Below are 27,781 nucleotides of genomic sequence, written 5' to 3'. Positions count from 1 at the left end.
CTGAAGAACTGTTGGACAAGACTACTTTTAAAAGAATGACTTTTAAAGAAAAGGCGAGAAAGCGAGACGGAGTTGAGTCAGGGGTGGTGACGGTTCATACCGGACGACGGGATTTAAAAAGAGCGCACATCCCCCTGAAATCTGCACCTTTGTTTATGTCACGCAGGGTTTGAACCTCGCCCGGGGCTAGAACATTACATTTCCACTAAACATACATTATCCAGGTAATAAAACGCGACAGAGCTCTGGTACCGAGCACTAACCGGATAATTGTCCCTCTGTGTTAGAAAGATAACCGGCTTAACTGATTCAGAGCATCTCAAGTTGCACAGCAGACACACCGTGTTTAACGCGTGACATCATCACCATCATCGCGTATACACAGCATGCTTTTAGCTGTCTGACCCCGAAGAGGAAACTGAGGTACAGCCAGCCTGTTTTATGGAGGGTGTGTGTGTGTGAGAGAGAGAGCGAGAGACACTCACTTGACCGGAGCAGAGCGAGAGTAAAGAGCAGATCTCATCTTTGTGAAGTGACAAAAGCAGGAGTCTTCTTTCTTTCAGTGGAGACACGTCGATCAGAGCTCGATGGTGTGTTTTTATTATTGAGCTGCGCTTTAAAGTCAACTTTACAAAAAGAAGAAAAAAAAGTGAAGTGCAGCTGGACGGAAAATTTAAGGCGTGAATTGAAGAAGTTGGTCGCTCAGTGGGAAGTGAAAACCGTCATTTGCGTAATATTTTTAAGTCGACTTTTTCTGTCGCCTCGTTTCATCAAGTGCCTTTGGATATCAAAATTTTGCCATTTGTAGGAAAGGAAGCCTGCGGAGAGAAAGGTAAGCCGTGCGCGCCGACTGACTGCATCTTGCGCAAAAATGAATTAAACGCAGACTTCACTTTCACTGGCAGTGCTTTCAGTTTTCACACTATGAACACGTGAATGAACATTTTCATGTAACAGTCGTATTTTTGCTTTAGTGCCCACGGCAAGATGAGAAACAGGTGAGGTTTCTGTGGAAACTGATGTCTAGTGCGTATTTGCATACTGTGGGTTTTCTCAGAGGCTTGCAGAAAAAAAGTCTGCTGATAGTGATTCCACAAAATCCCCGGTGAGCTTATTATAACACGGCCTGTTGAACACTTAACCTAATAAATGAAATACTTCATCTCTTAAACCTGTATTGCGACCTGGGCTTCCTCTGCAACCGGAAGACTCGAGATTCAGTAATAAAACAGCTGTAGTGCCGTAATTAGTTTATGTTGCACAGAAATAATGCAGCTTTGCTTGTCCTCACAATCAATTACATCATGTTCAAGTGCAAAAGAAGAAGAAGAAAAGACATAAAAAGCAAAAACAAACGAGCAAAACATTACCATCACAGTATCAGGTACCCCTGTTGTCCTGCAATCATTGTTTTTATGACACATAATCTGAATAATTCTTCTAAAATGCAACATATGAAATGATAACAGCACTGCTGGCGCTGTGGTCCCTCTATTAAAGTGTCAAATGTTACATATGCTTAAATTAATTTGTTTTTAACAAGTCTCCTCCCTAAGGTGTAGTAGCATGTACATGTTAGAGTGGAGGATGTTGATTCATAAACTATGTTACATAAACTGGTGACAGTGGTCACAGAACAGTGTGACATCATCTGTGAAGTCAAAGATGTTACCTAGCAACTAGAGACCTTGTGAAATGGGAACACCACTCATTCAAAGTACCCCGACCGGACAGTGCACTTGGTCAGGGCCTGAGCTGCACAGCCACCAGGTCTGAGGCAGAAAGAATAAACGTTTGTCTCCATGTGAAGAACACACATACAGAGATTCCTTGATTTATTAGCGAGATTGCCACAACAGGTGGGGGGTCACTGTGCACAGCTGCTTTCTGCCCCTGGTGTCTTCATGTGAGTAACTGTGGCCATGAGTCAAGTGCAGACACAAAGACAGAGTCAAGTGGACTGTGTCACACAGCAGTGACCACTCTACTCGTCTTTTGTGATTTGTTACAGGCTGTTACTTGATGTAGGACACATATTCAGTGTGTGTTTAGTTTCATCATAAACTGGGTGTTGTTTAATAAGACTGGTTTTATAAGTAGACATCAGTTAACTGTCACTGTTTAGACCAGTAGGCCTGTTTTCAACACTTACCACAAAATATCCATAACTTTTTTCTAACCATTCATCTAGAAATGTTTCCATTTTTTTCAGCAGTTGCGTATCCATAATAATTTTGAACCATTAGTTTTTATCTTTAGCTTTCATTTATCCAGTTCTATGCTACACGACTCTAAGCTACACATTTAAGTATTTATCTACTATGTATATAACTATAAGATAACCTAATAAAGGTTATCTTATCTTATCTTATCTTATGTCTAATTTAACAACTATGACCTGCTTCAACCACTACCTACTCTTGTCGTTAGCTTTAGCAATTTCACCTGTAATATCCAAATATTTAGTTACTACTTTTATCCAATACCATTATCCAGTTTACAGCTACCTGCTAATTCCAGCTAACAGGTATTTATTCATAATTGCAATGCCCTATTTTCACTCATTTATCCATCTGTTTTAGGCTACTTTAAATCCCTGTTATCCAGTAGCTTACTCTTCGCTATCAGTATATTTTTAACTATATCTAGAGCCTAAGCTAATGGTTTAAGCTAACACTCGTTTTGTTTGAAGGGTGTCTCTCCCTTTGTGTCTTTACTTTTTACATTTTGAGCTCTAAGTCATTACAAATTGTGAAGCCAAAAATTGGCATATAGCTAACAATGACATTGCCTTCATAATAAATCGGTCAGACTTGAAAATCCATTTTTTTTGGCTAATTGTTTTAGCCCAGTTGTTAATTTCTTGACACACTCTCACCATAAAATCTACTGTTTAAGCCCAGATTTCATTATATTATTTAATCAGACTGTAATTTTGATCACTGTTACCTGCTTCTCAATATGCTACGATGCTTTAGTGCAAAAGAGTCAACACAGATGCTCAGAGATAGTGAGGCGACTCACTGTGCTTGCAGCAGTATTGGCACTTTGTATGGACAGCATAGCGAGAGCCTGCGGTGACAGGAAGCTCAAGTTTTAATTTTCTCTTGTGCAGTGGTAAAGGGTGGTGATGTGCTGTGGTTTATTGTTGGTGTGCTGCATTGGCTGACTTCTTCTTTATCTTTCTCAGTACAAAGATACTAATAAATATCAATATTTGTACAGATTTCATCCCTCAAAGTGGCTGCTGTGAACCAAAGCTTGCACCCTAACCCTGTCTCACTATTACTCCCTGGAGCTTCTCTGATGTGTCTCATAATTTTATTTTAGGACAGCTTCTTACTGTGTGGCTAGCATGGGAGAATCACTGGTGCAGTTTTAAGAAATTCATGATTTCCTTTCTTGTCCTTTGGGATTATTACTGTGAAGTACTGATACATAAAAAACACTGGAATTCTAGTCGCACACCAACATCTCTTAAAACAGCAACAGTTAAAACTTTATTTATAAGCCCTTTGGAATTAAAAGGATATCTCCTGATGACACGCAAACGTGGAATAGCAGTATTTTAGTATTAATGGCTCATCTAACCCTGAGGGAAAAGCATGACTGGGAGAGCAAAGACCTTTGTGTTCCATCACAGCTGGTATCTTTGAAAACTCAGTCTAACCTTCACAAACATCCCCTCAGAGGGAATTCAGCAGCACAAAAACAGCTTCTATTTGTAAGCTCAGTGAGCTGCGTGCTGACGGCTCAAAGCTATCAAGGCATCTAAACTATAGTGTGACTGAGAATAGACCACAAGCCATATCAAACTTCCAAGAATTGTGCTACAATTCTTTTTTTCCCTCTCGCCACGATATTTCACCCAAAAATGTTTACAAAGGTGTTTGCTCTTATCTGCTTTTGTACTGCAGAGTTGTAATACTGCTCGTATGAAGCGTACTTCTTTTTTGACAGCTTCCTTATCCTGTTGACAGCAAAACTTAACTCTATCCAAAACTGCAAGTCACGGAAAAGAGAAAAACATGCTCTAAACTCATGTTTAAATGCATTAAATGCAACACTTTACCAACACGCTTGCAGACACAGTTCCATACTAATGTGTTTCCACCCATTTAAACTTATAGAAAAGAAGATTTTAAATATGAATTTACCATTTTCCATCATCACGCTTATTCTCTTTTGGATCATTTTGTCTGTTTCTTGTAAAAGGTTTAATTTTCTTTGATTGGAGTTCGGTTTTATCCACCTTTTTGTTATTTGTTTAAGTCTTTTTTCTCAAAATTCAGATCATATCATTCCCACCTCAGATGAGGTCAATGAGAGATTTTGTGAGTATAAAATATTTTACCTTTAAAAACAGAGCTTTTGAAAATAAATTCCTTTATGGCACAAAAAGCCCTTTGATTCACTGTATTGCATCATTTAATGTGACTTGAACCAAAAAAGCCATCTGCTATCTACAAATACATTGTACTCAGCATTAAGACTTTAGTCCTATTTGATCATTAGAAGTCATTTCTGGGGTCAAAAACGATATTTGTTTTTCAAAGAAATTTCCAAATTCCAAAATAAGGAATTGGTAGTTTCAAGATCAGATTACATTACATGTGTTCCTTTCCTTTGTTGGTTATTTCTGTTCCCTGTTCATCTTCCCGTTTTATCATTATTTTACCTTTTGTTGCATCCTAATGATATTTTGCAAAATAGGGAAATCTTTTCAAGTACGAAGCTTAACTTTTTCTTCTTCTTTTCTTCTGTTTTTTTCCCTCTTTTGTTTGTGTGTGTGTGTGTGTGTGTGTATTCCTGTCTAGCTATCCTTGTGAGGACCAAAATCTGCATTCTACTATACTTGTGAGAACCAACAGTCACTTGTGAGAACACACATACCGGTCCTCACAAGTTTGAAGGCCTTTTTGAGGCTCAAAATGTGGCTTTAGGGTCAGGGTTACAATTAGGTTCTGGTTAGGTTTAGGGTAAGGGGCTAGGGAAACCATTATGTCAATGAAGATAGCTGCCTGGGTTGGTAAAAACAAACCTAATATTGAAATATTACTTTTTAATCATATTTGGAAAAATTGCTAACAAAGAATTGATCATTTATACACATATAGTCATATAATCACGTATAATATTAATAATAATAATAATAATGGATTGCATTTATATAGAGCTTTTCGAGAACCTCAAAGCGCTGTACAATTCCACTATTCATTCACTCTCACATTCACACACTTGTGCTTTTCAATAAAAGCACAAGTAATACATTTATTTACTTATCTTTGGTCTTATCTGTTTTGAATTGCCTGAAAGACAGCAGCTACAAAACCCACTACGATACTCTGAGTGTGACTCATCTCTCAACGCGCACTTCCTGTGGTCACAATGTTTCGTTTTAGTTTTAGCGCTCACAGAACTGAGAGAATCGCATTTTAGCCGTCGTATAATACTGTACAGCATGCATTATAAAACTGGACACACAGGACTTTCACTGTAGCAGAACCTTTTGTCCTGAACCTGCTGTAACAAATAATAACAGTAAATATCTAACAGCTACATTTACCAGCATGTAGCATTTACACTGTGTACAGCGCAGCTTCTGGAATCAACACTAACATGTTCACATACTTTGTAGAATTGAGGCTTTGCAGTTTAGTACAGCCAGCCTTTTAGTTGACCATCTACAGTTATGTTAAGGTCATAGTTAACTGTTATAACTGTGAAAGGTGATTTTTACTGTAATATTAATGTACATTTTCAAAATAAGCTGCTGCATGGACGTGCCTCAGACGATAGCAGGCTTAAGGCCAATGCAGCGTCACACCTCTGAACTTTCTATTGTATGTGATCACAACTGTTGCAGAAGTAATCCATAAAACAGGTTCACGTTGAGTTCAGTGCCCATTTCTCTTGAATTATCACAAGATAAGATCGCATTTCTTATTTTTCCCTGTTTTTTTTACTAGTTGAAAATCTTTATCTACCACAGGAGTCAAGGTCTGCTGTTCTTGGCTACACAAATGCTGGAAATCACATCGCAAATCCACGACAATCAAAGTCTAAACAAAACATAATGGATATAAACTTCTAAATTGAGTGTCTGAACTTAAACATCAGAAACTGTCACAAGTCTGTGCTTGTCAGAGCAAATCTGAATTATGTTGCAGTATTGTAGTATAACATCGGATTTTAGCACAGTATAAATGATTCAAACTGCATTTTGACAGCAGTTTGCTACAACGTGGAGCCGTGCATGCTCGTGCTGATGGAGGCTACACAAGTTGCTCTCCCACTGCCCTTTTGCAGGGTCAGAAAGACTGTTTATAGGAGGCATCAGCAACTAAAAGTCTCACACAACCGAACAGTGACATTGCTTCTTTTTTTTTGCAGTGTAATGTGGCTTTATGAAAGGTGTCTGTGGTTTTATTAAAGCTGCTGATGCTTCTGGAAATATTGTGACTATATATAAGTGTACCCTATAACGCCCATATAAGTGTACTTCATAACTGATAAGAAGGAACCTGTATTGTGTTTGTAGATCTTTCAAATGCAAACAGGGTGCCTCACTTTATACCTAATACAAAGTCCCATATTCACTTCCTCTACTGTAGGAGCATTTCTTCTTTTTCACTTTTGCACCTTTTTTTTTAAATTTCCAACAGAGCGATGTCACTGTGATGTCTGTTGCTGGCATCATCTCAGCCTTTCAAGGAGCTCGTGGGAAAAGGACGCCGAGGGGAAGGAGCTGAGGGGAGAGGACAGCAGAAGAGCTTTTTTATGAGGACAGGATGGAGGTGACTGCACCCTGCATGCGGAGTGATGATAGCTCCATGTGATTCATTTTTCTTTTTCAGTATTTTAAGCTGAGCAGGTGTGAAGGAGTCACTGTTTTGTGGAATCTAGTGGCTGTTTCTCTGGAGGTGACAAGGCTGAGTTCAGCAGCTGCTAGGCTGCAGCTATGGACGTTGAGGTGAGATTTCCTCCCCCCGCATTAGTGACCTCTTCGCTGTTTGCCTCATCATGCGGGACAAATTTTTCTACATCACCCTGGAGCTGCTGATTGCCATCTTCTCAGTGCTGGGAAATGTGTTGGTCTGCTGGGCCGTGGCCCTCAACAGTAACCTCCAGAGCATCACCAACTTCTTCGTGGTGTCGCTGGCTGTGGCCGACATCGCCGTGGGCGTCCTGGCCATTCCCTTTGCCATTGTCATCAGCATCGGGTTCTGCTCCAACTTCTATGGCTGCCTGTTTATTGCGTGCTTTGTGCTGGTTCTCACACAGAGCTCCATCTTTAGTCTGCTGGCCATCGCTATAGATCGCTACATTGCAATCAAGATACCACTCAGGTCAGTAACCATGAGGAAAAGTGGATCATTTATCATTTATTGGTGCAAAATTAATGAGTTAATAGAATAAGTGAAATCCTTTATAACTGCATTATTACGTGTGTTAATAAGGCACCAATAAACAGTTGATTAGCATTAGTAAAACAGCTGATTACTACTTAAAAACCATTTTTTCAACATGTCCAAGCACAGAAAGAAACGAAGATCAGATTTGGAAAACAAAATAGGAACGTTTTAACTCTTAATTAATTCTTACTTTAGTCCAATGTGTGTTTTTAATCAGAAGCAGTAGAATTCTCACGATGACGCCCAACGTTTCATTTCATTTCTGTCGGTTAAAACATTTGACATTTGAACCAGATATTCCATGGCTGAATAAGACTGTTCAGAAACAGCGTCTCCCACAGGGCAAATTCCCCCCGGAGCAATCAAACAAATATCGCTCTAATTGCTTACACAGACTGTGTAAGCCTGTTTTGTAAACTTACTTTTATTATTGTAATGTAAAAATAACAACAAAAAAGCTCCAAACCCAGTGAGATGTTGATTTAACATGCAAATTTGCCAACGACGGTGCATCTGCAGACCTGACAGGCTAAACCAGTGACAGTGATGCTGTGACCTCATCGTTACCGCACTGCTGCGCCGGTCAGACGTCTCGCCCTTTAGGGCTCGAACACATTCCTCCTGCTGAACATACGTATGTGAGGGCTCTTCTGCGTTGTGTTTGTACATCCCTAAAGAGGGGGGGGGGTTTGCAGTATTAACCTTTGCACTTTAACATCTGAAGAATGTGATAGAAACAAGCCAAATGTCTCAGCTGCTCTCCCACACTGTGCTACAGGCGAACCAAAAATAGGCTCCTTCCTTTGAGGAGTCCTGAGTCCTGAAAGACTCAGTTTGTTTATTCTTGTCTCTTGTAGTTCCGGTATGAGAGTTGCTTCCACGGAACGATCGCATAAGCAAATGATAAATCAGCGGGGTACTTTCGTATACAGTAATAATTAATTCAAACAAGGGACGGAAGCTTTCTTATGAGGTTTATAGAGGTCATTGTGGCAGAGGGAAACAAACCTTTATCTCTGAGTTCTCAGGAGCTGAAAGACAATTGAAGCTTGACACGTGTATTGTCTCCCTGTCCAGGTACAACAGCTTGGTGACAGGACAGCGGGCTCGAGGCATCATTGCCATATGCTGGATTTTATCCATCATCATCGGTTTGACCCCCATGATGGGCTGGCATGGGGGGGAGTCAAGAAACGGCACCAACGAAACCAAAAGCAGCCCCTGCCAGCCGGGCATGATGAAGTGCCTGTTTGAGGATGTTGTCGACATGGAGTACATGGTCTACTTCAACTTTTTTGCTTGTGTGCTGATCCCCTTGCTGCTAATGTTGGCCATCTACCTGTGTATCTTCATGGCAGCTCGCCACCAGCTCATGCTGATTGAAGTAAAAGCGTCTCATGGGGAAAAGTCCCGCTCCGTCCTGCAGAAAGAGGTCCAGGCTGCCAAGTCTCTGGCCATCATTGTGGGCCTGTTTGCGGTCTGCTGGCTTCCTTTACATATCATTAACTGCTTCACCCTCTTCTGTCCTCAGTGTGATCGTCCTCCTGATTTGGTTATGTATGTGGCCATTATCCTATCCCATGCCAACTCTGTGGTCAACCCCTTCATCTACGCCTACCGCATCCGAGAGTTCCGGCACACCTTCCGTAGGATTATTAGGCGGCACATCCTGGGGAAGCGGGAGGTGTTTGAGAGCAGCGGGAGTAAGCGGAACTCTACTCACAACAGCATCACGGACTCCATCAGGCTCAAAGCAAATGGCCTCAGCTTTGACCTTTTCACAGAGCACAGCAGCAGTACCTGTGAGAACTCCTGCCGATGTCCTGCTCACATCTCCCCTTTAGAGGGTGGTCTGGCAACAGTGTCTCACCCGCCTCTGTCAGTTGTTATCGCCCACTGCCCCAAAGTGGGGACGTGTCCACTTCAAGCCCTCAGGCAGACTCAGCTCCCGGCGGGGAACGACTGCTCTGAACCAGAGATCCTGGAGGAAAACTGCAGACAGAACCTCGCCCCAGCACAGGTTGCACTGCTGTTCAACACCCAGGACAGGAAGAGCTGCTGTAGCGAGCTAGATAAAGTGCACTGATCTATGCGCCGCAGGGATCATTTGCTAATTCCTCGCAGTTAGTTGTGAATGTCTGCTCAGGATCACCATGAATCTCTAATTTCCAATGGGAGTACTGTAAACAGCTGACAGACAATGAATGTCACTCACTGAGATAAACGAAACAGGACTGAAAACTGTCTCTACTATTTAAATACAGTGACATGTCAATTTAACTCAGAATAAGTCTAAAAGGCACCGCTATTGTTACCGGAAGGCTACGTCTTATCAACCCACATGACCGGGGGTGGTTTGTAATGTGCAGCCACTTCACAAGTTGTTCTGTGGAAATTTCAACACCATCCATGAATGTATGCTTATTTAAGTCAAATTCAGATGATACAATTGACACAGTTTGATGAAAAATGGGAAATTATCTGCAGATGTCCATTACTGCTCTCTATGTTCTCACAAGTAGACTGGCACCAAGTGCTGTCTTTAAATAAATCCTTTCACACTTTTAATGTGTGCTTGCTGTGTATACATTTTTGCAATGGCTGCAATATCCCTGTCTTTATTCAGGAGCTGCAGGAACACCTCCAGACATCCCACTGGCTTTTCAGCAGACAGGCTCGTGATCTGGTCATTCGGAGAAATGGTGGATTAAATTGTCATCATTTTTGGCGTTTCTTTATTTTTGCAGTTTTTATCAGAACAGCTCTTGAGGCCTATTCCTTGTTAAAGATTTCACAGCCAAAAAAGATGTCCTGTGTCCTCCTGTGGGGCAAAGGACACAGGAGATCTTTTGAGCTGTAAATCTTATCTCCTCAGCTGGATCACCTCATCTCAAATAAGAAAACTTTTTTTTTTTTTTTGCATTATGGCCGTGAAACTTTATCTTCATACAATAAATACTTTTCTGGATGTGGTTCTTTTGAATGATGGTCCACAGACGCACTTTCAAGACATTGTTTTGCACTGAACTATGAGGCAATGATTGAATGTCAATGTCTCAAAACAATGAGATAAAAGCCAAAAAAATTTTATTTGTCGTTCTTACCATCAAATTGAATCAAGTTCTATAATTTTTAAAAGATACATCATAAAAGGTTACAACAATGATTGTTAAATTGTGTAAAAAAAAAAAGCCCAGTATTAATAAAAAAAAAAAAAAGTGACAATGCAAAAGACAACTAGTGACAATTTTTGAATGCAATACAGTTGAATTTCACAACACTGCAAAATAAAGTCAGTAGAATACTTCTTAACATTAAATATCACTAAATAACTCATATGGCGAGCTCAGCTAACATTGGATGAAAAAACAATGAAAAAAAAAAAAAACAAAAACAAAAAACATATATATATATATATATATATATCTCGGGTCCTCTACCAGAGGCCTGGGAGCTTGAGGGTCCTGCGCAGTATCTTAGCTGTTCCCAGGACTGCGCTCTTCTGGACAGAGATCTCCGATGTTGTTCCCGGGATCTGCTGGAGCCACTGGCCTAGCTTGGGAGTCACCGCACCTAGCCGCACCTAGTGCTCCGATTACCACGGGGACCACTGTCACCTTCACCCTCCACATCTTCTCGAGCTCTTCTCTGAGCCCTTGGTATTTCTCCAGCTTCTCGTGTTCCTTCTTCCTGATGTTGCTGTCATTCGGAACCGCTACATCGATCACTACGGCCGTCTTCTTCTGTTTGTCTACCACCACTATGTCCGGTTGGTTAGCCACCACCATTTTGTCCGTCTGTATCTGGAAGTCCCACAGGATCTTAGCTCGGTCATTCTCCACCACCCTTGGGGGCATCTCCCATTTTGACCCCGGACGTCCAGGTTATACTCGGCACAGATGTTCCTGTACACCAGCGGTCCCCAACCTTTTTTGCGCCATGGACCGGTTTATGCCCGACAATATTTTCACGGATCGGCCTTTAAGGTGTCGCGGATAAATACAACAAAATGAAACTAGTACCGGTACCGAAAAAAGAAGATTTATTCATAACACACGTGAAAAGACCCAGGAAAACCGAGTTAACGATAAAAACGATAACAAAATAATGCTGAAAACCGATAAAAACCCTGAAAACCATACATTTCACACCTGAGCCTCAACTCTTGCGGCCCGGTACCAAACGACTCACAGACCGGTACTGGTCCGAGGCCCGGGGGTTGGGGACCGCTGCGGTACACTATGCCGGCCACTTGGTTATGGCGTTCCATGTATGCCTTGCCTGCTAGCATCTTGCACCCTGCTGTTATGTGCTGGATTGTCTCTGGAGCATCTTTACACAGCCTGCACCTGGGGTCTTGCCTGGTGTGATAGACCCCAGCCTCAATGGATCTTGTGCTCAGAGCTTGTTCTTGTGCTGCCATGATTAGTGCCTCTGTGCTGTCTTTCAGTCCAGCTTTGTCCAGCCACTGGTAGGATTTCTGGTTATCAGCCACCTCCTCTATCTGCCGGTGGTACATACCGTGCAGGGGCCTGTCCTTCCATGATGGTTCCTCGCCTTCCTCCACTTTCTTGGGTTTCTGCTGCCCGAGGTGTTCACTGAGCACTCGGTCAGTTGGGGCCATCTTTGTGATGTATTCGTGGATGTTCCTTGTCTCATCCTGGACTGTGGTGCTGACACTCACCAGTCCCCGGCCCCCTTCCTTCCGCTTAGCGTACAGCCTCAGGGTGCTGGACTTGGGGTGAAACCCTCCATGCATGGTAAGGAGCTTTCTTTTCTTGATGTCAGTGGCTTCTATCTCCTCCTTTGGCCAGCCTATTACCCCAGCAGGGGTAGCCCAGATCTTGTTCTTACCATTCAGCTGACTCCTCAGGACTTGCCTGACCCTCTGCAGGTACTTGGTGGTTGCAGCTTTCCTAGCGGCCTCTTCATGGTTCCCATTCGCCTGCGGGATCCCCAGGTACTTGTAACTGTCCTCTATGTCTGCAATGTTGCCTTCTGGTAGCTCGATCCCCTCAGTTCTGACTACCTTCCCTCTCTTTGTTACCATCCGACTACACTTCTCCAGCCCGAATGACATCCCGATGTCATTGCTGTATAGCCTGGTAGTGTGGATCAATGAATCGATGTCTCATTCACTCTTGGCATACAGCTTGATGTCATCCATGTACAGGAGGTGGCTGACAACTGCTCCATTCCGTAGTCGGTATCCGTAGCCAGTCTTGTTAACGATCTCACCGAGGGGGTTCAGGCCTATGCAGAACAGCAGTGGGGACAGAGCATCTCCTTGGTAGATCCCGCACTTGATGGTGACTTGTGCTATGGGCTTGAGTTTGGCCTCCAGTGTTGTCCGCCACATCCCCATTGAGTTCCTGATGAAGGCTCTCATGGTCCTGTTGATCTTATATAGTTCTAGGCATTCCAGGATCCAGGTGTGGAGCATTGAGTCATAGGCCTTCTTGTAATCAATCCAGGTGAGTCTGGTTCTGCAGTCTCTTATACTACAGCCTAGTAATGGGGAAATGGAAATGACTTTTGCTTCTGGGCAAATCTAAGTTATTTTTGGACAGGTATTGAACAGGTATCATTGTTGTGTGTTCTGGTATTCATTAGCAAATGAATGAACTCAAACCTAAAGCTGAGGTATGACAAGTAGCAGCTGAAAGTAGCCAGTAGGAAAAGATCTTTTATAAAATACTAATTACAGAGGCTTTAAGGAATCAGTCATTCATGTGGCAGATTGAGCTACAGAGACTCCACATTGCTTTTGATTGAGTGTAGTAGTGTCTGTAATGTAACTATACACCAAAAATGAACAGATGATAGAACTTATCTTTTATTGATGTTGGCTGTTTATTTGAATTTTGTTATTTTAAACTTCTATCCTTCCTCTGTGGTACCAAAATGAAATCTCGGTGTATCTGTCTTTATAAGTCAGTTACTGTAAGTGCAAATGGTGTTGGGTTCCAGTCTGTGGCGGGAAACAATAAAGCCAGCTTTTTTTTTTTCAATACTGACATCTCCGCCCATGCAGCTGTTAAGCCCAGAGTGCTGGTCTCACTGTGTGTAGAGACTCCATGGATACAAGCAGAAATAGTCCCCTGTTCATCCTTTTAAAAGACTCAAGCTTTGTGAGCGAGGAGAGGTGGATGCAAATGAGGGAACATGCGTGTGTGTGTGTGTTTAACTCTCTGAGGGCGGTGGATGTGTGAAAAAGTGCAGACCACAACACTAAAGTGCTTTTATTGTTCCACTTTGTGCCCAGTCCAGTCTTCTTCTACCTCTAGTATCACTGGAGCTTAACTGCTGTCAGGAGTCTGGACCTAAAAATGTTTGTGAATGTCTTGTTTGGAGGTTAGTAAAGTTTCTGGGCATGTTAATACTGTACATGCAGGCTTAAAGGTTTGCAGGCATGCAGGTTTTTTGGGGTTTTTTTGCACCTTACAGCATTTGTTCCAAATTTTTTGTGAATGCATGTGCATGACTTCTTGGCAGAGGGCAGGATGGAAATGTTCAATCTCAACTGTAAGCTGATAAACTTCCTCAATCATTTGAAAGAGAGGGCTGGTGTGGACTCCAAAGGTACTGGACTGAAATGCTGGATCATTTTCAATTGTTCTTATACAAATTCTAAAAGCAACAAAATTCTTCCTGCAGATTGTGTGGACCTGATGGACAGCAGTGGTAAAGTGATGAACCTGGCAGCCAAGCAGCACAATTTGGCTCTGGCCAGCAGTGTGCTGGTAGCCAGACACTACTACGTCCTCCTGCGAGTCTGCCGTGAGTCCGTCTGGTCCATCCATCAGCAGGACTTCAGAGGAACAAACACCCAGATTATAAAAGCATTTTCAAAACCTAATTATGTTATCAGTGTCTGGTCTAAATAATTAGATTCCAAATATATTGATGTAATGATGATAAGTGGCAGGACAAACTAATTCTGGTGCTTTCAGGGGTATCGTGAATGAAATGCATGTTGCCATCCTAATTTTTTGAAAGCTGAATGTAAAGTATGATTTTACCTATGCTTGAAAGCATGCCCGTGACTTCTTGTGCTTCCTCAGGAGACCATGAGGCTGGAGGTCAGAAATATGTCTCCCTTCAGAACAACAACAGTCAAAGTCATCCTGAATTAACAGGTAACAATAAAATAATATTAATGATAAGAATAACATCGGGGCTGTGGAAGTGGCTCTCTGAGGCCTCCTGCTGGACAAACCCATTCCTGCCATTGTGAAAATGCTACAAAACAAACATAAAGTTACCTCATGTGGTTTGTCATTGCTTCTGTTGTAGAACTGCTGAAGAGGCTGACTGACAAAGAGCCAGACAGAAAGACTAGAAAGAGACGGATGCCTCAGACCAAAAACATTCCTGCAAACAGCAAGAGCCACTAAATTTAACACTGTCAATTTATATGTATAAATCTGAATACTTTGCTATATTTCTATTTTAACTGAGCTAAAGTGGATGATTTCTTTTTAGTTAATAATAGTCAATATTGAAGAAGTTCAATAGAATAAGTTACATTTTGAGATTTTATATTTCTGCATTAAATTGTTACTGTAACCAGAATGTCACAGAGAGGTAAATTAGAAGTATGAGCTGCTGTGTATCTTCCTAGTTTCTTGTGTTTCTAAGCATTTTCCTTTTCCTCATGTCTTTTGTGGCTTCCTGCCTGTCTGTGTGAGTTCCTTTTTGTCCATCTTTCAGTGACTTTCTGATATATTTTGAGAGCTGTTTCCTTGCTATTTTCTTGACTTCCTGCCTTTGTTCTCTTCCCGCCCTGCTTATTGTCAGATTTCGTTCACCTGCACCTTATATTCTCCATATTGTGTATTTAGTCTGAATCCTTTCCCACAGTTTTCCCTCCCTCTTTTCCTGCATTTTGCCTTTTGGATTTTTTGAAATTTGAACCACTTGGATTAAACTTTCGCTACTTTCTGCAAGTTGGCGTTAAACTTTTCTTTGCGCTAAATAAAAAAAAAAAAGCTAATATAAAAATAAAAATGAAATCAAACAGAATAAGTGCGCTTAATGAATTACTGATGGAAAAATTGTCTCAGGTTTTTCTTTACCAGAAATCTAACTGCGGTGTATTACAGTCTGCGCGCTCCCTGCTAATACTGCACTGCCAAAGAATTAATGATGATGTGATTGGATTTGCCTGCATTGAGGACTTGCTTGCTGTGTTCATTAGGAAAACTCAAGGGAACGAAAGAAATTGAACTAAACTGATTTTCAGTCATGCACACAGCTGCGGGAACGTGTTAGATGGTGGGGTTACTTCCACAGGATGTGGAAGGTGCGCTCTCAACATAAATATAAAAAAGATTTACATAAACATTTAAGTGTAAATCTACAATGCATGTTTTCATCTGTGATTATGGTCCTTAAAATAAGTATAGAACAATCTAATTAAAAACACAATGTTTGTCCATGAAAGGATGTCTTGCTAATTAAAAAAAACGTTGTACCCCGTTTTCCTGCTGTGCGTTCCCAGATAGCAAGGAAACATTGAAACAATATTGAGTCAATATCAGGCGATGTCATTGAATCAACGTTGAGGTGTGACGTTGACCTAACGTCATTCTTGCACCCTTTTTTAATGTTGAAATGTCAGGTTTTGATGTTGAATCAATGTTGAAACCTGACATTGATTCGACGTTATATTTTCTAATACTGTTGACAATGAAACAATGTCAGATTCTGATATTGAAACACTGTTGAGCTATGGTGTTGATTTTCCACCTCTTTCGCACAGTTGCTTTTTATTAAAACAACAATTAAATCATGAGTGGAAATCTAGATTTCTTTATAGGTATTTTAACCAATACTAAAGTACTGCATGTTTCCATCAATACTTAAACCACCTAAACACATAATTGTACTTGTTTTTGTACTGTACTTATTTCTCAAATTGGACACCTCATATATATATATATATATATATATATATATATATATATATATATATATATATATATATATATATATATATATATATATATATATATATATATATATATATATATATATATATATATATATATATATATATATATATATATATATGAAAATGTCTCACAATGTATCATGTCAATATTAATATCCTAAAATAACAAAGCATTGCATGTGATGTAACACAGAAAAAAAAACTAAACAAAAAAAAAGGTCAATAGTTTTGTTTGCTAAATACTTTATTAAAAGACAGTTTCCTATTTACATTTATATGTTTCACAGAAGTTTGTAATTTTTTACTCTGGGATGGGGATGCATGATGTGTGTCCTGCACCACCCAAACGATCTGGGGCGTATCGGAGCCATTTCTGCACTGCTTGTGCAAAGACAAACTCGGACATAGAGTTTGCCCCTAACTGCTGCGTCAGGCCATCTAGGACAAAAATACACACACACGCACAAAAGTGAATTAGAGCACATGAATAAGCTCTTGTTAACTGTCTTCAGCGGGGAGAAAGTATGTAAACTCCTAGGCTGATAAACCTGAAAGTCACCAGGCGTAAATCTGCCACATTTGATTCCCAAAGAGCTATGAGCGGAAAAAGTGATAAGTCTTAGCATGGTGTGCCGTGTATCCTTTAAAACAAAATAAACATTGGGTCCTCGGGCTGTAAAAACTACAACCCGAGGACTAAACAAGCCAAAGACCAAAGACTCCATCTCCAGATTAACCGGACATGAAAGTCTTGTTATTAAGAAAGACAAAGTAATATAGCAAAAACCGGACATAGGAAATGTGAAACACACCCAGCAGATCAATTGATCCCTTTATTGTTCACTTTAGGCTCATAAAACTACAATAAACAGTAAAACTTACCAAATATGCATCTGCACAGCGCTGTATCTTTAAATGCCCTTTTTTGCTTTGTGTGGTCCTTGGTTTTTTTCCCTGCCCAGTTTAGTACCGAGGCCAGCTCGTTTGTAATGGCATAAGCCATTACATGGCGGACTCGCACCTCCAGTGTGGTCCCTCCAATCAAGGCAAAGCGTCTCACCTATAGACACATTTTAAGAGATGGAATTAGCGTGTCTCATGTCCTAAATGTGCATGCAAGTGCTTGTGTGTATAATCAATATTTAAATCACATCTGACAGCTATTACACTTTATAGTTACAAAGTGTACATAACCTTTATATACTTACCATTGCCTTATTTGCTTCTTGTGATTGAAGAGCTGCCTCTGCATTGTTTAGCTCCTCAATGTTGTGCAAGGGCAAATCCAGAGGCAGTACCCCAGCATCTACCGATTCATTGCAGCAGGGATGGCGGATGGCTCTGACCTCCTCACGGAGTTCGTTAACTGCTCTGGTCAGGTCTGACAGCATCGTTAACATCTTTTGTGAGGTCGCATCTGTTTCAAAGAACAATTCTAGAAAGATTAATGGCTTAAGCAGTGAGAGGGGAAAAACTAATAGATCCATAAGTGATGGTGTAACATTCTGCATTCAAGTATAAGTTGTTCTAACTGCTAAAAGTGTTTGCTAGTTTTTGCATGTCACATATATTTGATATTTCTATATGTAGCTGCCATCACCAGTGTGTGAATTGTGTGTGAATGGGTGGATGACTGAATGTGTAAAGCGCTTTGGGGTACTTAGGGACTAGTTAAAGCGCTGTACAAATATAGGCCATTTACAATTTATACCATGTAAAATGTGAAATTCCAAGATTTTCGAACTTGCCTTGTAATAGTGGCCTCACAAAAAAAAAAAAAAAAAAAAATCACAACAAGATGACATTCAGGAGTATAAACTGGTGTTTTGAAGATAAGAGCACAGTGACATTGTGATTCAGCTTTAAAAGCATACCATCTATAAAGAAGTCCTCGACATCTGACTCTGCATGCTGGGGAGATCGCAAAGCTGTGTCGTTTTGTGTGTTTTGCCGGAGTGGCGAAAGGTGCCGGAAGCTGGGCGGGGCATTATGATGCCTGCTGTCAGTGGGCTGGGGGGGAAAACTGCGGTCACAGTCATTATCCTTGTCGGGTGATACATAGGTCTCACATACTTCTGAAATCTGCTCATAGCGACTGGTAAATACTTGACTGTCTATACCTGGGTGACAACAGTGGGACACACCAGACTCTTCCGCAACCTGCGGTCGCTTAACTTTAACTTGTGCATTGCCGTTTTGGTTATGTTTTTCAGCAACCATCTCTTTAAAGTGCCTGAGTATATCTGACTCTGCTGCCTCAACCATTTTCCGTAATTTGCGCCTCCTTGACCAGCGTGATGTCATTGTCAGTGTATATCAGATTAAACAAATAGTGCTATATTTGGAAATAGCCAAATAAGCAAATTGTTTAACACTAGGAATTTATTTAAGGACGTGAGTTTCTTACTTATTGATGGAAGTTACCAAATCAGATCTGAAAAAAAGAGGAAAAATAGGGCACAATGTCAATAAAGAGGGAAAACTAGATACAAAGACGGCTTATAGAAGCTGAACAGAGTCCTGTATGTGAAGGGACAGTAACTGCGTGTGTATATGTAAGCATTTAAACACTGAAAATAATAAAATTAACAGTATTTTGTCTAAGTTTGCCATTGTAGGAATTCATGGCACCGAGACAAAAACGTGGCGTACAGTGTGACATCAAACTAGGCGCACACCTTTGCTGCGTTTTCTCCGTTTTCCTCGTCCACACGTAAATGCTGAAACGGAGTTTTCGAAAAATATCCACCCCAGCAGGCGTCTTTAAAAATCTCAGTTTTCAGTTAACGAAAACGCAGTTTACGTGTGGACAAAAGGTGCAAACGCAAGTTAGGTGAGCGTGCAACTAAAGTTTGAATTGAGTGCGAATTGAAGCGGGTGCTCTCCAATCATTAAAAGTAACAAAGTCATTGAACACATTTATACAGTTACCTTTACGTTTATCAATCATATATCACAGATTTACAATTTTTTGTAGTAGTATGCTAAAAAGCAACTACAGAGCGAAAGTCGGTCAAGCGCCGAGGCGATGGCAAGAACAAAGGAACCCTCGAAGCGTTAAAGCTAGCTTTGTAAGGGAATATCACGGAAAAGTATGAAACGAAATGTTTTCTTTGTTGATAGACTTTGTTCGCAGTGCACTTTATTTGTTGCCGGATTGTAAGATGAAAGTAGACACAATTTCGGGCTCAAACATTTTGTCCGAAACTTTACATTAACGAGTTTTTTACTGTTATTCAAATGCAACCGTCAAAATAACGAATAGAAAAAAATTCATTCATTCTTACCTTATACTAATCGTGGTGCAGGCCAGTGCAGTGCATGAACTGATGCCCCTTCTCCGGTCAATTCCGCTGAAAGTAAATCTAATGTCCCGCTCTACTGTACAAGACAATGGTTACCTGGAGGGATGTACCACTGAGAGGGGTGCTGCGGAATAGTCCAAGTGATCGCTGCTCCCGGTCAACTATACATAAATTGCACGTCGACACGATTTTTTAAAGCTGGTGAACTAGACCAAAGTCATTGATAACAAAAGAACAAAATTTTTTTACTTTCTCCGGTACTTTATACCCGCTCAGTTGCAATGCAATTTAACGCTCAACTACAAATCGATGGCTTTTTGATGGTGACCGGCGCCGAATGATGGTAAACTATAAATAGACGTTTTCTCGATGTTGTTGTTGTCACCTGGTCGACTACAAAAAGATCAAATATCAATGACAAAAAAACAAAGGTAAATCAACATCATTACAACGTCCCTATAGTAAGACCGTCGGTTTACCACGGTATTTCAATGTTGTTACAACATTGGCATTTCAACCATAACGACGGATCGGATGAAAAATCAACATCAATTCAATGTCGTCTTGCTATCTGGGTTGCCTTTACCATCCACCAGGGGGTGCTGTAGTTCTCTCAGCAACCCTACTTCCCAAAGCCTTGCCCACATTACAACATGACTCTGATAAACCAGAAACATGTATTCTTTCTTTGTTTTTAAATTTTTGCTACATTTAAAACAACTCATTCAATTTCAGTTTCCTTGAAATATGTTGGCTATTGAGAACAAATGAACTAATGACAGCTATTACAATTTTTCTGAATTGCTAAAACACTAGACTCCATTCTCTAAAACAAATTCTTAGTGGCCAAAACCTATTTTTCGTATCAAACACTTTTGGCCAAATCTTAAACACTGATTTCTTTCTTTATCATAGAAGCTTTTTCTTTATCATGTAGAAAAACCGTTAACTATGTAACTTCTTTACACTGACAGCAAGGGGAGTTTCACTGGTCTGGCTCCACTTAAAGTCAAAGTGAACCGCAATGTTAAATGACTTTGACACCCCTGGATTAGCACATGGATAGGACCAGTAGGAATGTAACTGAGTACCTTTAGCAGTTTACTTAAGTACGGGTTTAATATACTTGCACTTTAAGTATTTCAGTGTAATGATACTTTTATAAATTTGGAGGTAAATATTTGTTCTTTAAGCTGCATGTCCAAAGACATGCAGCTTGTGGGGATAGGTTAATTGATTAATCCAAATTGTCACTAGGTGTGAATGTGCAAGTGAATGTGAGTGTGAATGGTTGTCTGTCCCTATGTGTTAGCCCTGCGACAGACTGGCGACCTGTCCAGGGTGTACCCCGCCTTTCGCCCTATGACAGCTGGGATAGGCTCCAGCGCCCCCCGCGACCCTGAAAAGGATAAGCGGAAGCGAATGGATGGATGGATGGATATTTGTTCTTTAATATTCCAGTCCATTTATTTCGAATCTTTATTTACTTATTATTTTCCAGATGATCTACATTAAAATCAGCAGACGCTGCAACATTAAAGAAACATATATATGTCAAAAGATCATTAGTCGCAATCTAAAATATATAATGTATATGATCCTGAAAAAAGCCATTTTACGATCAATATAATCTCTAGATATAATTTAGGTTCTTTGAATGTATTTTTTGATTATACAGATTGTGGACTGTTGAGCTATTTGGATGGGATTTTAACTTTTACTCACTGATTTATTTAAACTCTTGTGCAGCATCAGCATCCAATAGAACACAGAGATGCACATGACAATCACGCCCAGTGTTTTAAAGCCATTTTCTACACCGATTTTTTTTTGTGAGTAATTATTTTGATTTGCTGTGCTGCAAGGAGAAAAATGAAAAAACTGATATTAAATATCAATCAGCAAACTTAAATTTGTTCTCATTTTGCTGTTACAGAAGGATGTGGAAATATTGAAGAGTATAGCTACTGCTCAGCCTGCTCCTAGGTTTGGTAACACATTTATTATTCAAGCAAACTCTTCGGTTAATCTGCAGCTCAACACAAATGCCACAGCCAGCAGTGCCGTGTCTCAGGTCAATGACCGGCTTCCACAAACCACAGCTGGGGGCTCCTCTACTCTTTCGAAATCACTAAGGATTATATAACGAGAGTATCCCATTAAATACTGCTGCTTCTGCTGTTGAGCTGCAAAACCAACAGAAACCTGCAGAGATGTCCGCATGTGAGTTTGAATCTCTGGAGAAATCTCTGGAGTCCCATCTGCCAGAGGCCGAGTTGGTGGAGGTGAAACGCATCTTATTTGGGAAGGAGACAAAGTGAGTTGTTGTACTTATACTGCATTTCTTTTAAATTTACTAAAGGAAGTATTGGGCTTTCCCGTTTCTCTTTATGTTTCCTTCTTTGTTGTTCTGGTTCCTGGTAAATTATTATTCTGCTCAGTGGACTTTGATCAAGCTGAAGGATAACTTACAGCCAGCACAGAGACAGGTTTGATAAATGTATAGACTAAAAAACCCTACATACAGTTAGGTCCATAAATATTTGGACAGAGACAACTTTTTTCTAATTTTGGTTCGGTAAATTACCCACAATGAATTTTAAATGAAACAACTCGGACTTTCAGCTTTAATTCACTGGGTTGAATAAAACAATTGCATAAAAATGTGAGGAAGTAAAGCATTTTTTAACACAAGCCCTTCATTTCAGGGGCTCAAAAGTAACTGGACAAATTCAATAACTGAAAATAAAATGCTCATTTCTAATACTTGGTTGAAAACCTCTTGATGGCAATGATGGCCTTAATTTACGCTTTTTTTAGTACACTTTAGATCAGGGGTGTCCAACTCCAATCCTCGAGAGCTACTGTCCTGCAGCTTTTAGACGCATCCTTGTTCTGACACATCTGAATCAAACGAATGACTTGTTATCAGGCCTTTCCCAAACTTGATGGCATGCTGAAGAGTAATCCAACCATTTGATTCAGCTGTGTTGGAGTAGGGATGCATCTAAAAGCTGCAGGACAGCAGTGTTGTTCACTTGGTTGGCTGTTGTGAAGGGGTTTCTCATCACCATGAAAATGAATCTGCGATCATCCACCGCTGTTGTCTTCCATGGGTGTGCGGTGTTTTTGCATTGATGAGTTTAATGGTGCTTTCTTTCTTTCTCAGGATGGACCAAACTGTAGATTCTGCCTCTCCTAATACTGTAGCAATTTCTTGGATGTTTTCTTTTCCTGTTTTCACAGCTTAAGGTTGGCTTGTTTCATTTGCATGGAGAGCTACTTTGTCCACGTTGTCTGTTCACAGCAAAATCTTCCAAATGCAAGCACCACACCTCAAATCAACTCCTGGCCTTTTATCTGCTTTATTGATAATGATGTAGCCTTTGAGTCAAAAAAGGGTGGCACATGTTAAGGAGCTGAAACTCCTAAACCCTTCATTCAATTTATATCTGGCTACCCTAAAAATGAAAGCAGCGAGTCTACACATTATGCCCATGTCCATTATATAACTATAAAAGTAAGATTTTTCAGTAAAAGGTTAAAAAACAAAACTTGTGTCACTGTCCAAATATATATGGACTTAACTATATGTGCAGTTTCTGTGTCCAAGCAGGCCATGCAACTCTACAGTGTAAGTATGCTTATCTCTTCATCTTCTCCGCATTTGAAGACTTTATTGTTCATTTACAACATTAAATACTAAAAAACTAAACATGCGCATCAATAACTCCGAGTCTTCTTTTTCAGATCATCAAAAAAGTATCATGTCATTTACATAAAAAGTACCTGATTTTTACTAGTCTCCCTGTCACTGCCACTGAGAAAAACCTAAAATGAGTCCAGACAGTTCAGTTTGTGATCTTGTCAGGCCAGACAAGTACTCCCACTTGCTCTCAGTCCTCTCAAGCCTCTATACCATGAATGCCTACTTGCTCAAGTGCCTGAAAAGATGGTTGCCCACATCTCTGCAGGGGACTTCAGGAGCTCTGTCATTGTGATCAAGGAGTTCTTGAAAAGCTGCCGCCAGCTAACGTACCCTTTCTTTCTCTGATAATAATGTATTTATTCATTTATTTTGTTTCAAAGATTTATTTAATTTCTTTCTCAAAGCAAAGACCTGAAACACAAAAAGAACAATGCTTTATTTTCTGAACACTGTCTTACAGGAAGCTGGACCTCTCAGCCTGTGCTGTGGAAGCTGCTTCTGAGCGAGACTTTGAGCTTAAAGGATATAAGTTTGATGCGGCACAGGAACAACTCAGGCCACCCAGAAACATCCGAGTGGGACTCATTCAGCACCACATTGTTCTGCCCACTGATGCCCCCGTCCTGGATCAGGTTACTAGTTACACACTACAGTACTAACCAGAAGACCACATGTACCAAACCTGTTGAGGTACATTAGCAGAGAGATACAGACAGGAAGCTGTAAGGTGACTGAATGACTTTCTGTAAAACTCTTCATGTACATTGTTCAAGAGAAGTATTCAACATGTATCTGCTTAAATAATTTACCTGACGAAAAGCATCAATACCATGAATAATATTGCTCCATTTCATTGGTAGAAGTGACTGGTGTTAATATTTTATCACTGCTCTCCCTTCACAGATCAGTGCCATGCACAGCCGAATTGGTGAAATGGTTGAGGTAGCAGCCATGTGTGGTGTAAACATTGTCTGCTTTCAGGAGACCTGGAGTGAGTGTCCATGTGCAAGAATTCTAAACCTATCCAACAAACATACAGAATAGGTACCAACAGAGACTGGGGTTTTTGTTTCTTTCGTTATCAGCCATGCCCTTTGCGTTCTGCACCCGTGAGAAAGAACCATGGACAGAGTTCGCAGAGTCTGCTGAAGAAGGAAACACCACACGCTTCTGCCAAGAGGTGAGATTGTAGAGCTTTGCTGCAGCGTGGTTAATACGTTGGGGACTGCAAACCTAACAGTTCTGCAATTCTACAATTAGCTGGCCAAAAAGTACAACATGGTCATAGTTTCACCGATTCTGGAGAGAGAGGAGTTACACGGCACCCTGTGGAACACGGCGGTGGTCATCTCCAACTCTGGAAACGTGCTGGGAAAGAGCAGGAAGAACCACATTCCCAGGATCGGGGACTTTAATGAGGTGAGTGATCTAAACGATCCACTGTGGCTGTGCAGGAACTGAAAAACTGCTGTTGTCATTGTCTCGTGTTTTCTACTCAGTCTACATATTACATGGAGGGCAACACTGGCCACACAGTGTTCCAGACACAGTTTGGGAAGATTGCTGTGAATATTTGCTACGGCCGTCATCATCCACTCAATTGGTTCATGTACAGCATGAATGGAGCTGAGATCATCTTCAACCCCTCGGCTACAGTTGGAGCTCTGAGGTAAGGGAGCCCCCCCCTCCCCATGTCCATGGTGTCCAGTATTGTTTTGCTGGCACATGGTACCAGTGGTAAGCTAAGAAAATGCAAAAATAATAGTGGAACAGTAAGCTTTCTATGGTGCAGACAGCCCTTGTGATCCAGGTATTGTGGTAACTGATAATGTGCTTTAGTCATCCATATTCCTACGTTCAGAAAAAGGTTAGATTAAATACTCAGATTGCCATACCTAGACCCTGAATTCAGGTTGAAGCAATGTTATCATTGACATGCCGCTACCATTATTACATAGTATATCTAAATAATGCGATGATAATATTGTTTCTTCTCTGCAGTGAACCCATGTGGTCTATAGAGGCCAGAAATGCAGCAATCGCTAACCACTGTTTTACGTGTGCCATTAACCGTGTTGGGACAGTAAGTTTGCAGGAATCATTCCAACATATTTGTGATGAATGACAAAATATGAAATCATGCCAAAAATAATCTTTTCTACAGGAACATTTCAAAAGTGAATTCACGTCTGGTGATGGGAAAAAAGGTAAAGGTTTTATTTTCTTAAGTCCCAGGATGTATGCACGTATCTCTTCATATGGTGTTATCAAAAAATGACTGTATGGTGAAGCGGATGAAGCTAATTCTGCCTGAGGGAGTTATTTAAGGTGTCCTTAATGAACAGAAGAGAAAATGATTTGGTGTTCTTGCATGGAGCTAAATCAGGGTCAAAAATGTGTTTTTTTTTTTGTGTGCAGTTTTTGGACTTGAATAAAAATAATTTTTTATGAAGAAAAAAATCATGTTTTAATTTTTTAAATATCAAAACTTCAAATCACTTTTTCAAATAACTACATTTTGACTCTGATTTAGCTCAATTTTCTTGGCTTTTTCAGCTCACCACGACTTTGGACATTTTTATGGGTCCAGTTACGTGGCAGCTCCCGACGGCAGTCGCACGCCAGGCCTCTCTAGGACCCGAGATGGGCTGCTCGTGGTAGAAATGGATCTCAACCTGAATAGACAAATAAGTGACAAGTGGAGTTTCAAGGTAAATTTAACAAATTGTAACCTTTTAAAATGTTAGAAATTTTGATTAGAAATAAAGTTTCATTTAAAATCTCTGATCGTATTATTCCAAAAACAAAGATGAGACGAACAATATTTCCCTCAGAAATCCTTGAATGTAATGAATGAGTGGCACAAAAAGATTATATGTATGCAGAATTCAAACATGTCTGTATGTCCGCTGCTACCACACGTATATGTGCATCCTCCAATTCTCCAGGTAAATTATGCACAATGACTGGATGGTTGTATAGTCACTTCAGCTATTTTTTGCAACCTTGACTGACTTCTTCAGTGTCTTTTTCTTTGCAGATGACTGGACGGTATGCTGAGTACGCAGAACAACTTGCCAAAGCTGTTCAGCATGACTTCAAACCCAAAATAGTAAAAGAGTAGAACATATTCTACAAATAGTGCACATTTATTATAGCCTATTGCAGCAGGAAACATGCTTAGTTCAGATTTAATTTGACACAAAGATCACGTCTGTCAGACTGACTGATTTCTATCATTTAATGTGATAAAAAACATTCAAGTCAAACCTTTGTCCTGTTCTCATTTGAACTGTTAAACTGAAACATTGCTGAATTAAAGATCACCTATGAACCTGGTGTTTCAAATCACCTTTTAAATCATTGGCTGTAACAGACATTTTCCTACAGGTGACACTGGCTTTTGAATTGGCGTTGTAGCCCGCAGCTCTCCTGTGGCAGACAGCTAACAAGGGGAAAAGCACCAGCAGGGTTGAAATGCAGCGGTACTAGAAGTATTAGAAGTACTTTTTAATGGTTTAGAAAAAGTGGTTCCCTGTTTCAAACAACTGATTCTTATCATTTCATTCAGAATGAACACATAAATCTTCTTAAGGAAGTTATCTGGGTGAGAAGTAGGCCTGAGATGGAAAATCACAGTAGACATAATTTATGGGGTTTATGGGTTGTGCACATTTTCACTTCCATATTTTTGCCATTGTACTCTACTGGAACCACCAGTAGTATTTAATGGCTTAAAACAATACTTTTTTTTTTTTATCTAATACTGGGTCTCAATTCAATTCGTCCTCTGAAAGAAATTGTTTGTTTCAATCCTCCTACTGACATCATACAAAGCAAAAGAGAAGTGACTGGAAATGGAGTGTTTAGACCAGTCTAGTTCAACTAGACATGCTAACATCCTTATTTGAATACAATAAACATTCCTTTGAGATTTTGGTTCACATCGATTCAGTAGCCTCAGTTGTTGTGAATCTCCAGTTCCACCACATCAAACAGGTGCTGTACTAGATTTAGGTCTGGTGATTGTGGAAATGATCGGAATAAAGCAAACTGATGCTCAAGAAACCTGCTTGAGATGATCTGAGCTTTGTGAGCTGGCGTGTTATCTTGTTGGAAGCAGCTATCTGAAGATGGGTACACTGTGGTCACAGATGCCTGACCGTACTCATTTTTCTGTTTAGGTGCGGAGACGACGCTGGAGTGCAGGCAACAGCAAATCTTTTTAATTCCCTTTTAAACAGTGTCCCAACTACACAGCACTTGATGTTGTTTATATAAGATTTGACCTATAACATGAGGTTTAAGGTATGAGTTCACTATTAAACCTATATAAAGCAGACGAAAACAACAAGGCTGTTCAAATGTTTTAATCACAACATATAATAAAAGCGCT

At 40.4% G+C, this 27,781-nt stretch overlaps 4 protein-coding genes across 5 annotated transcripts; 3 read left to right on the top strand and 1 right to left on the bottom strand.

Annotated features, from left to right (window-relative positions):
• Positions 1-499: 499 nt before the first annotated feature.
• Positions 500-10,290, top strand: adora2aa (adenosine A2a receptor a). The gene is made up of 3 exons (XM_085424830.1): positions 500-832; positions 6,666-7,349; positions 8,493-10,290. The coding sequence occupies exons 2-3, from the start codon at positions 7,024-7,026 to the stop codon at positions 9,499-9,501; spliced, it is 1,335 nt and encodes a 444-aa protein (XP_085280956.1). The 5' UTR covers positions 500-832; positions 6,666-7,023; the 3' UTR covers positions 9,502-10,290.
• A 3,128-nt stretch (positions 10,291-13,418) lies between these two features.
• On the top strand, positions 13,419-15,298 carry c8h22orf15 (chromosome 8 C22orf15 homolog). 2 transcript variants are annotated; one of them, XM_085426899.1, is made up of 5 exons: positions 13,419-13,769; positions 13,911-13,997; positions 14,073-14,195; positions 14,480-14,554; positions 14,712-15,298. In XM_085426899.1, the coding sequence occupies exons 1-5, from the start codon at positions 13,745-13,747 to the stop codon at positions 14,810-14,812; spliced, it is 411 nt and encodes a 136-aa protein (XP_085283025.1). In that variant the 5' UTR covers positions 13,419-13,744; the 3' UTR covers positions 14,813-15,298. The 2 variants fall into 2 exon arrangements, with proteins under 2 accessions (XP_085283025.1, XP_085283024.1); XM_085426898.1 differs by having other exon boundaries at positions 13,911-14,195.
• A 1,296-nt stretch (positions 15,299-16,594) lies between these two features.
• On the bottom strand, positions 16,595-19,778 carry LOC146657024 (uncharacterized). Its single transcript, XM_085424828.1, has 5 exons — positions 19,659-19,778; positions 18,246-18,805; positions 17,580-17,788; positions 17,254-17,431; positions 16,595-16,809 (listed from the first exon to the last, which is right to left on the bottom strand). The coding sequence occupies exons 2-5, from the start codon at positions 18,673-18,675 to the stop codon at positions 16,673-16,675; spliced, it is 954 nt and encodes a 317-aa protein (XP_085280954.1). The 5' UTR covers positions 18,676-18,805; positions 19,659-19,778; the 3' UTR covers positions 16,595-16,672.
• Positions 19,779-19,881: 103 nt separating this feature from the next.
• upb1 (ureidopropionase, beta) lies at positions 19,882-27,608 on the top strand. Its single transcript, XM_085424822.1, has 11 exons — positions 19,882-20,019; positions 21,613-21,993; positions 23,846-24,017; positions 24,289-24,376; positions 24,471-24,565; positions 24,646-24,804; positions 24,885-25,054; positions 25,387-25,468; positions 25,550-25,592; positions 25,942-26,096; positions 26,426-27,608. Exons 2-11 carry the CDS (start codon positions 21,890-21,892, stop codon positions 26,507-26,509), a joined length of 1,152 nt encoding a protein of 383 aa, XP_085280948.1. The 5' UTR covers positions 19,882-20,019; positions 21,613-21,889; the 3' UTR covers positions 26,510-27,608.
• Positions 27,609-27,781: the final 173 nt, after the last annotated feature.

The sequence above is a fragment of the Rhamphochromis longiceps genome, linkage group LG12, assembly GCF_057381845.1.
Source record: "Rhamphochromis longiceps isolate RC_006_pf linkage group LG12, R_longiceps_female_GT1.1, whole genome shotgun sequence".
Lineage (NCBI taxonomy): Eukaryota > Metazoa > Chordata > Actinopteri > Cichliformes > Cichlidae > Rhamphochromis > Rhamphochromis longiceps.
Note: the sequence above shows the minus strand (reverse complement) of the source record. Positions and strands in the feature narration are given on the sequence as shown.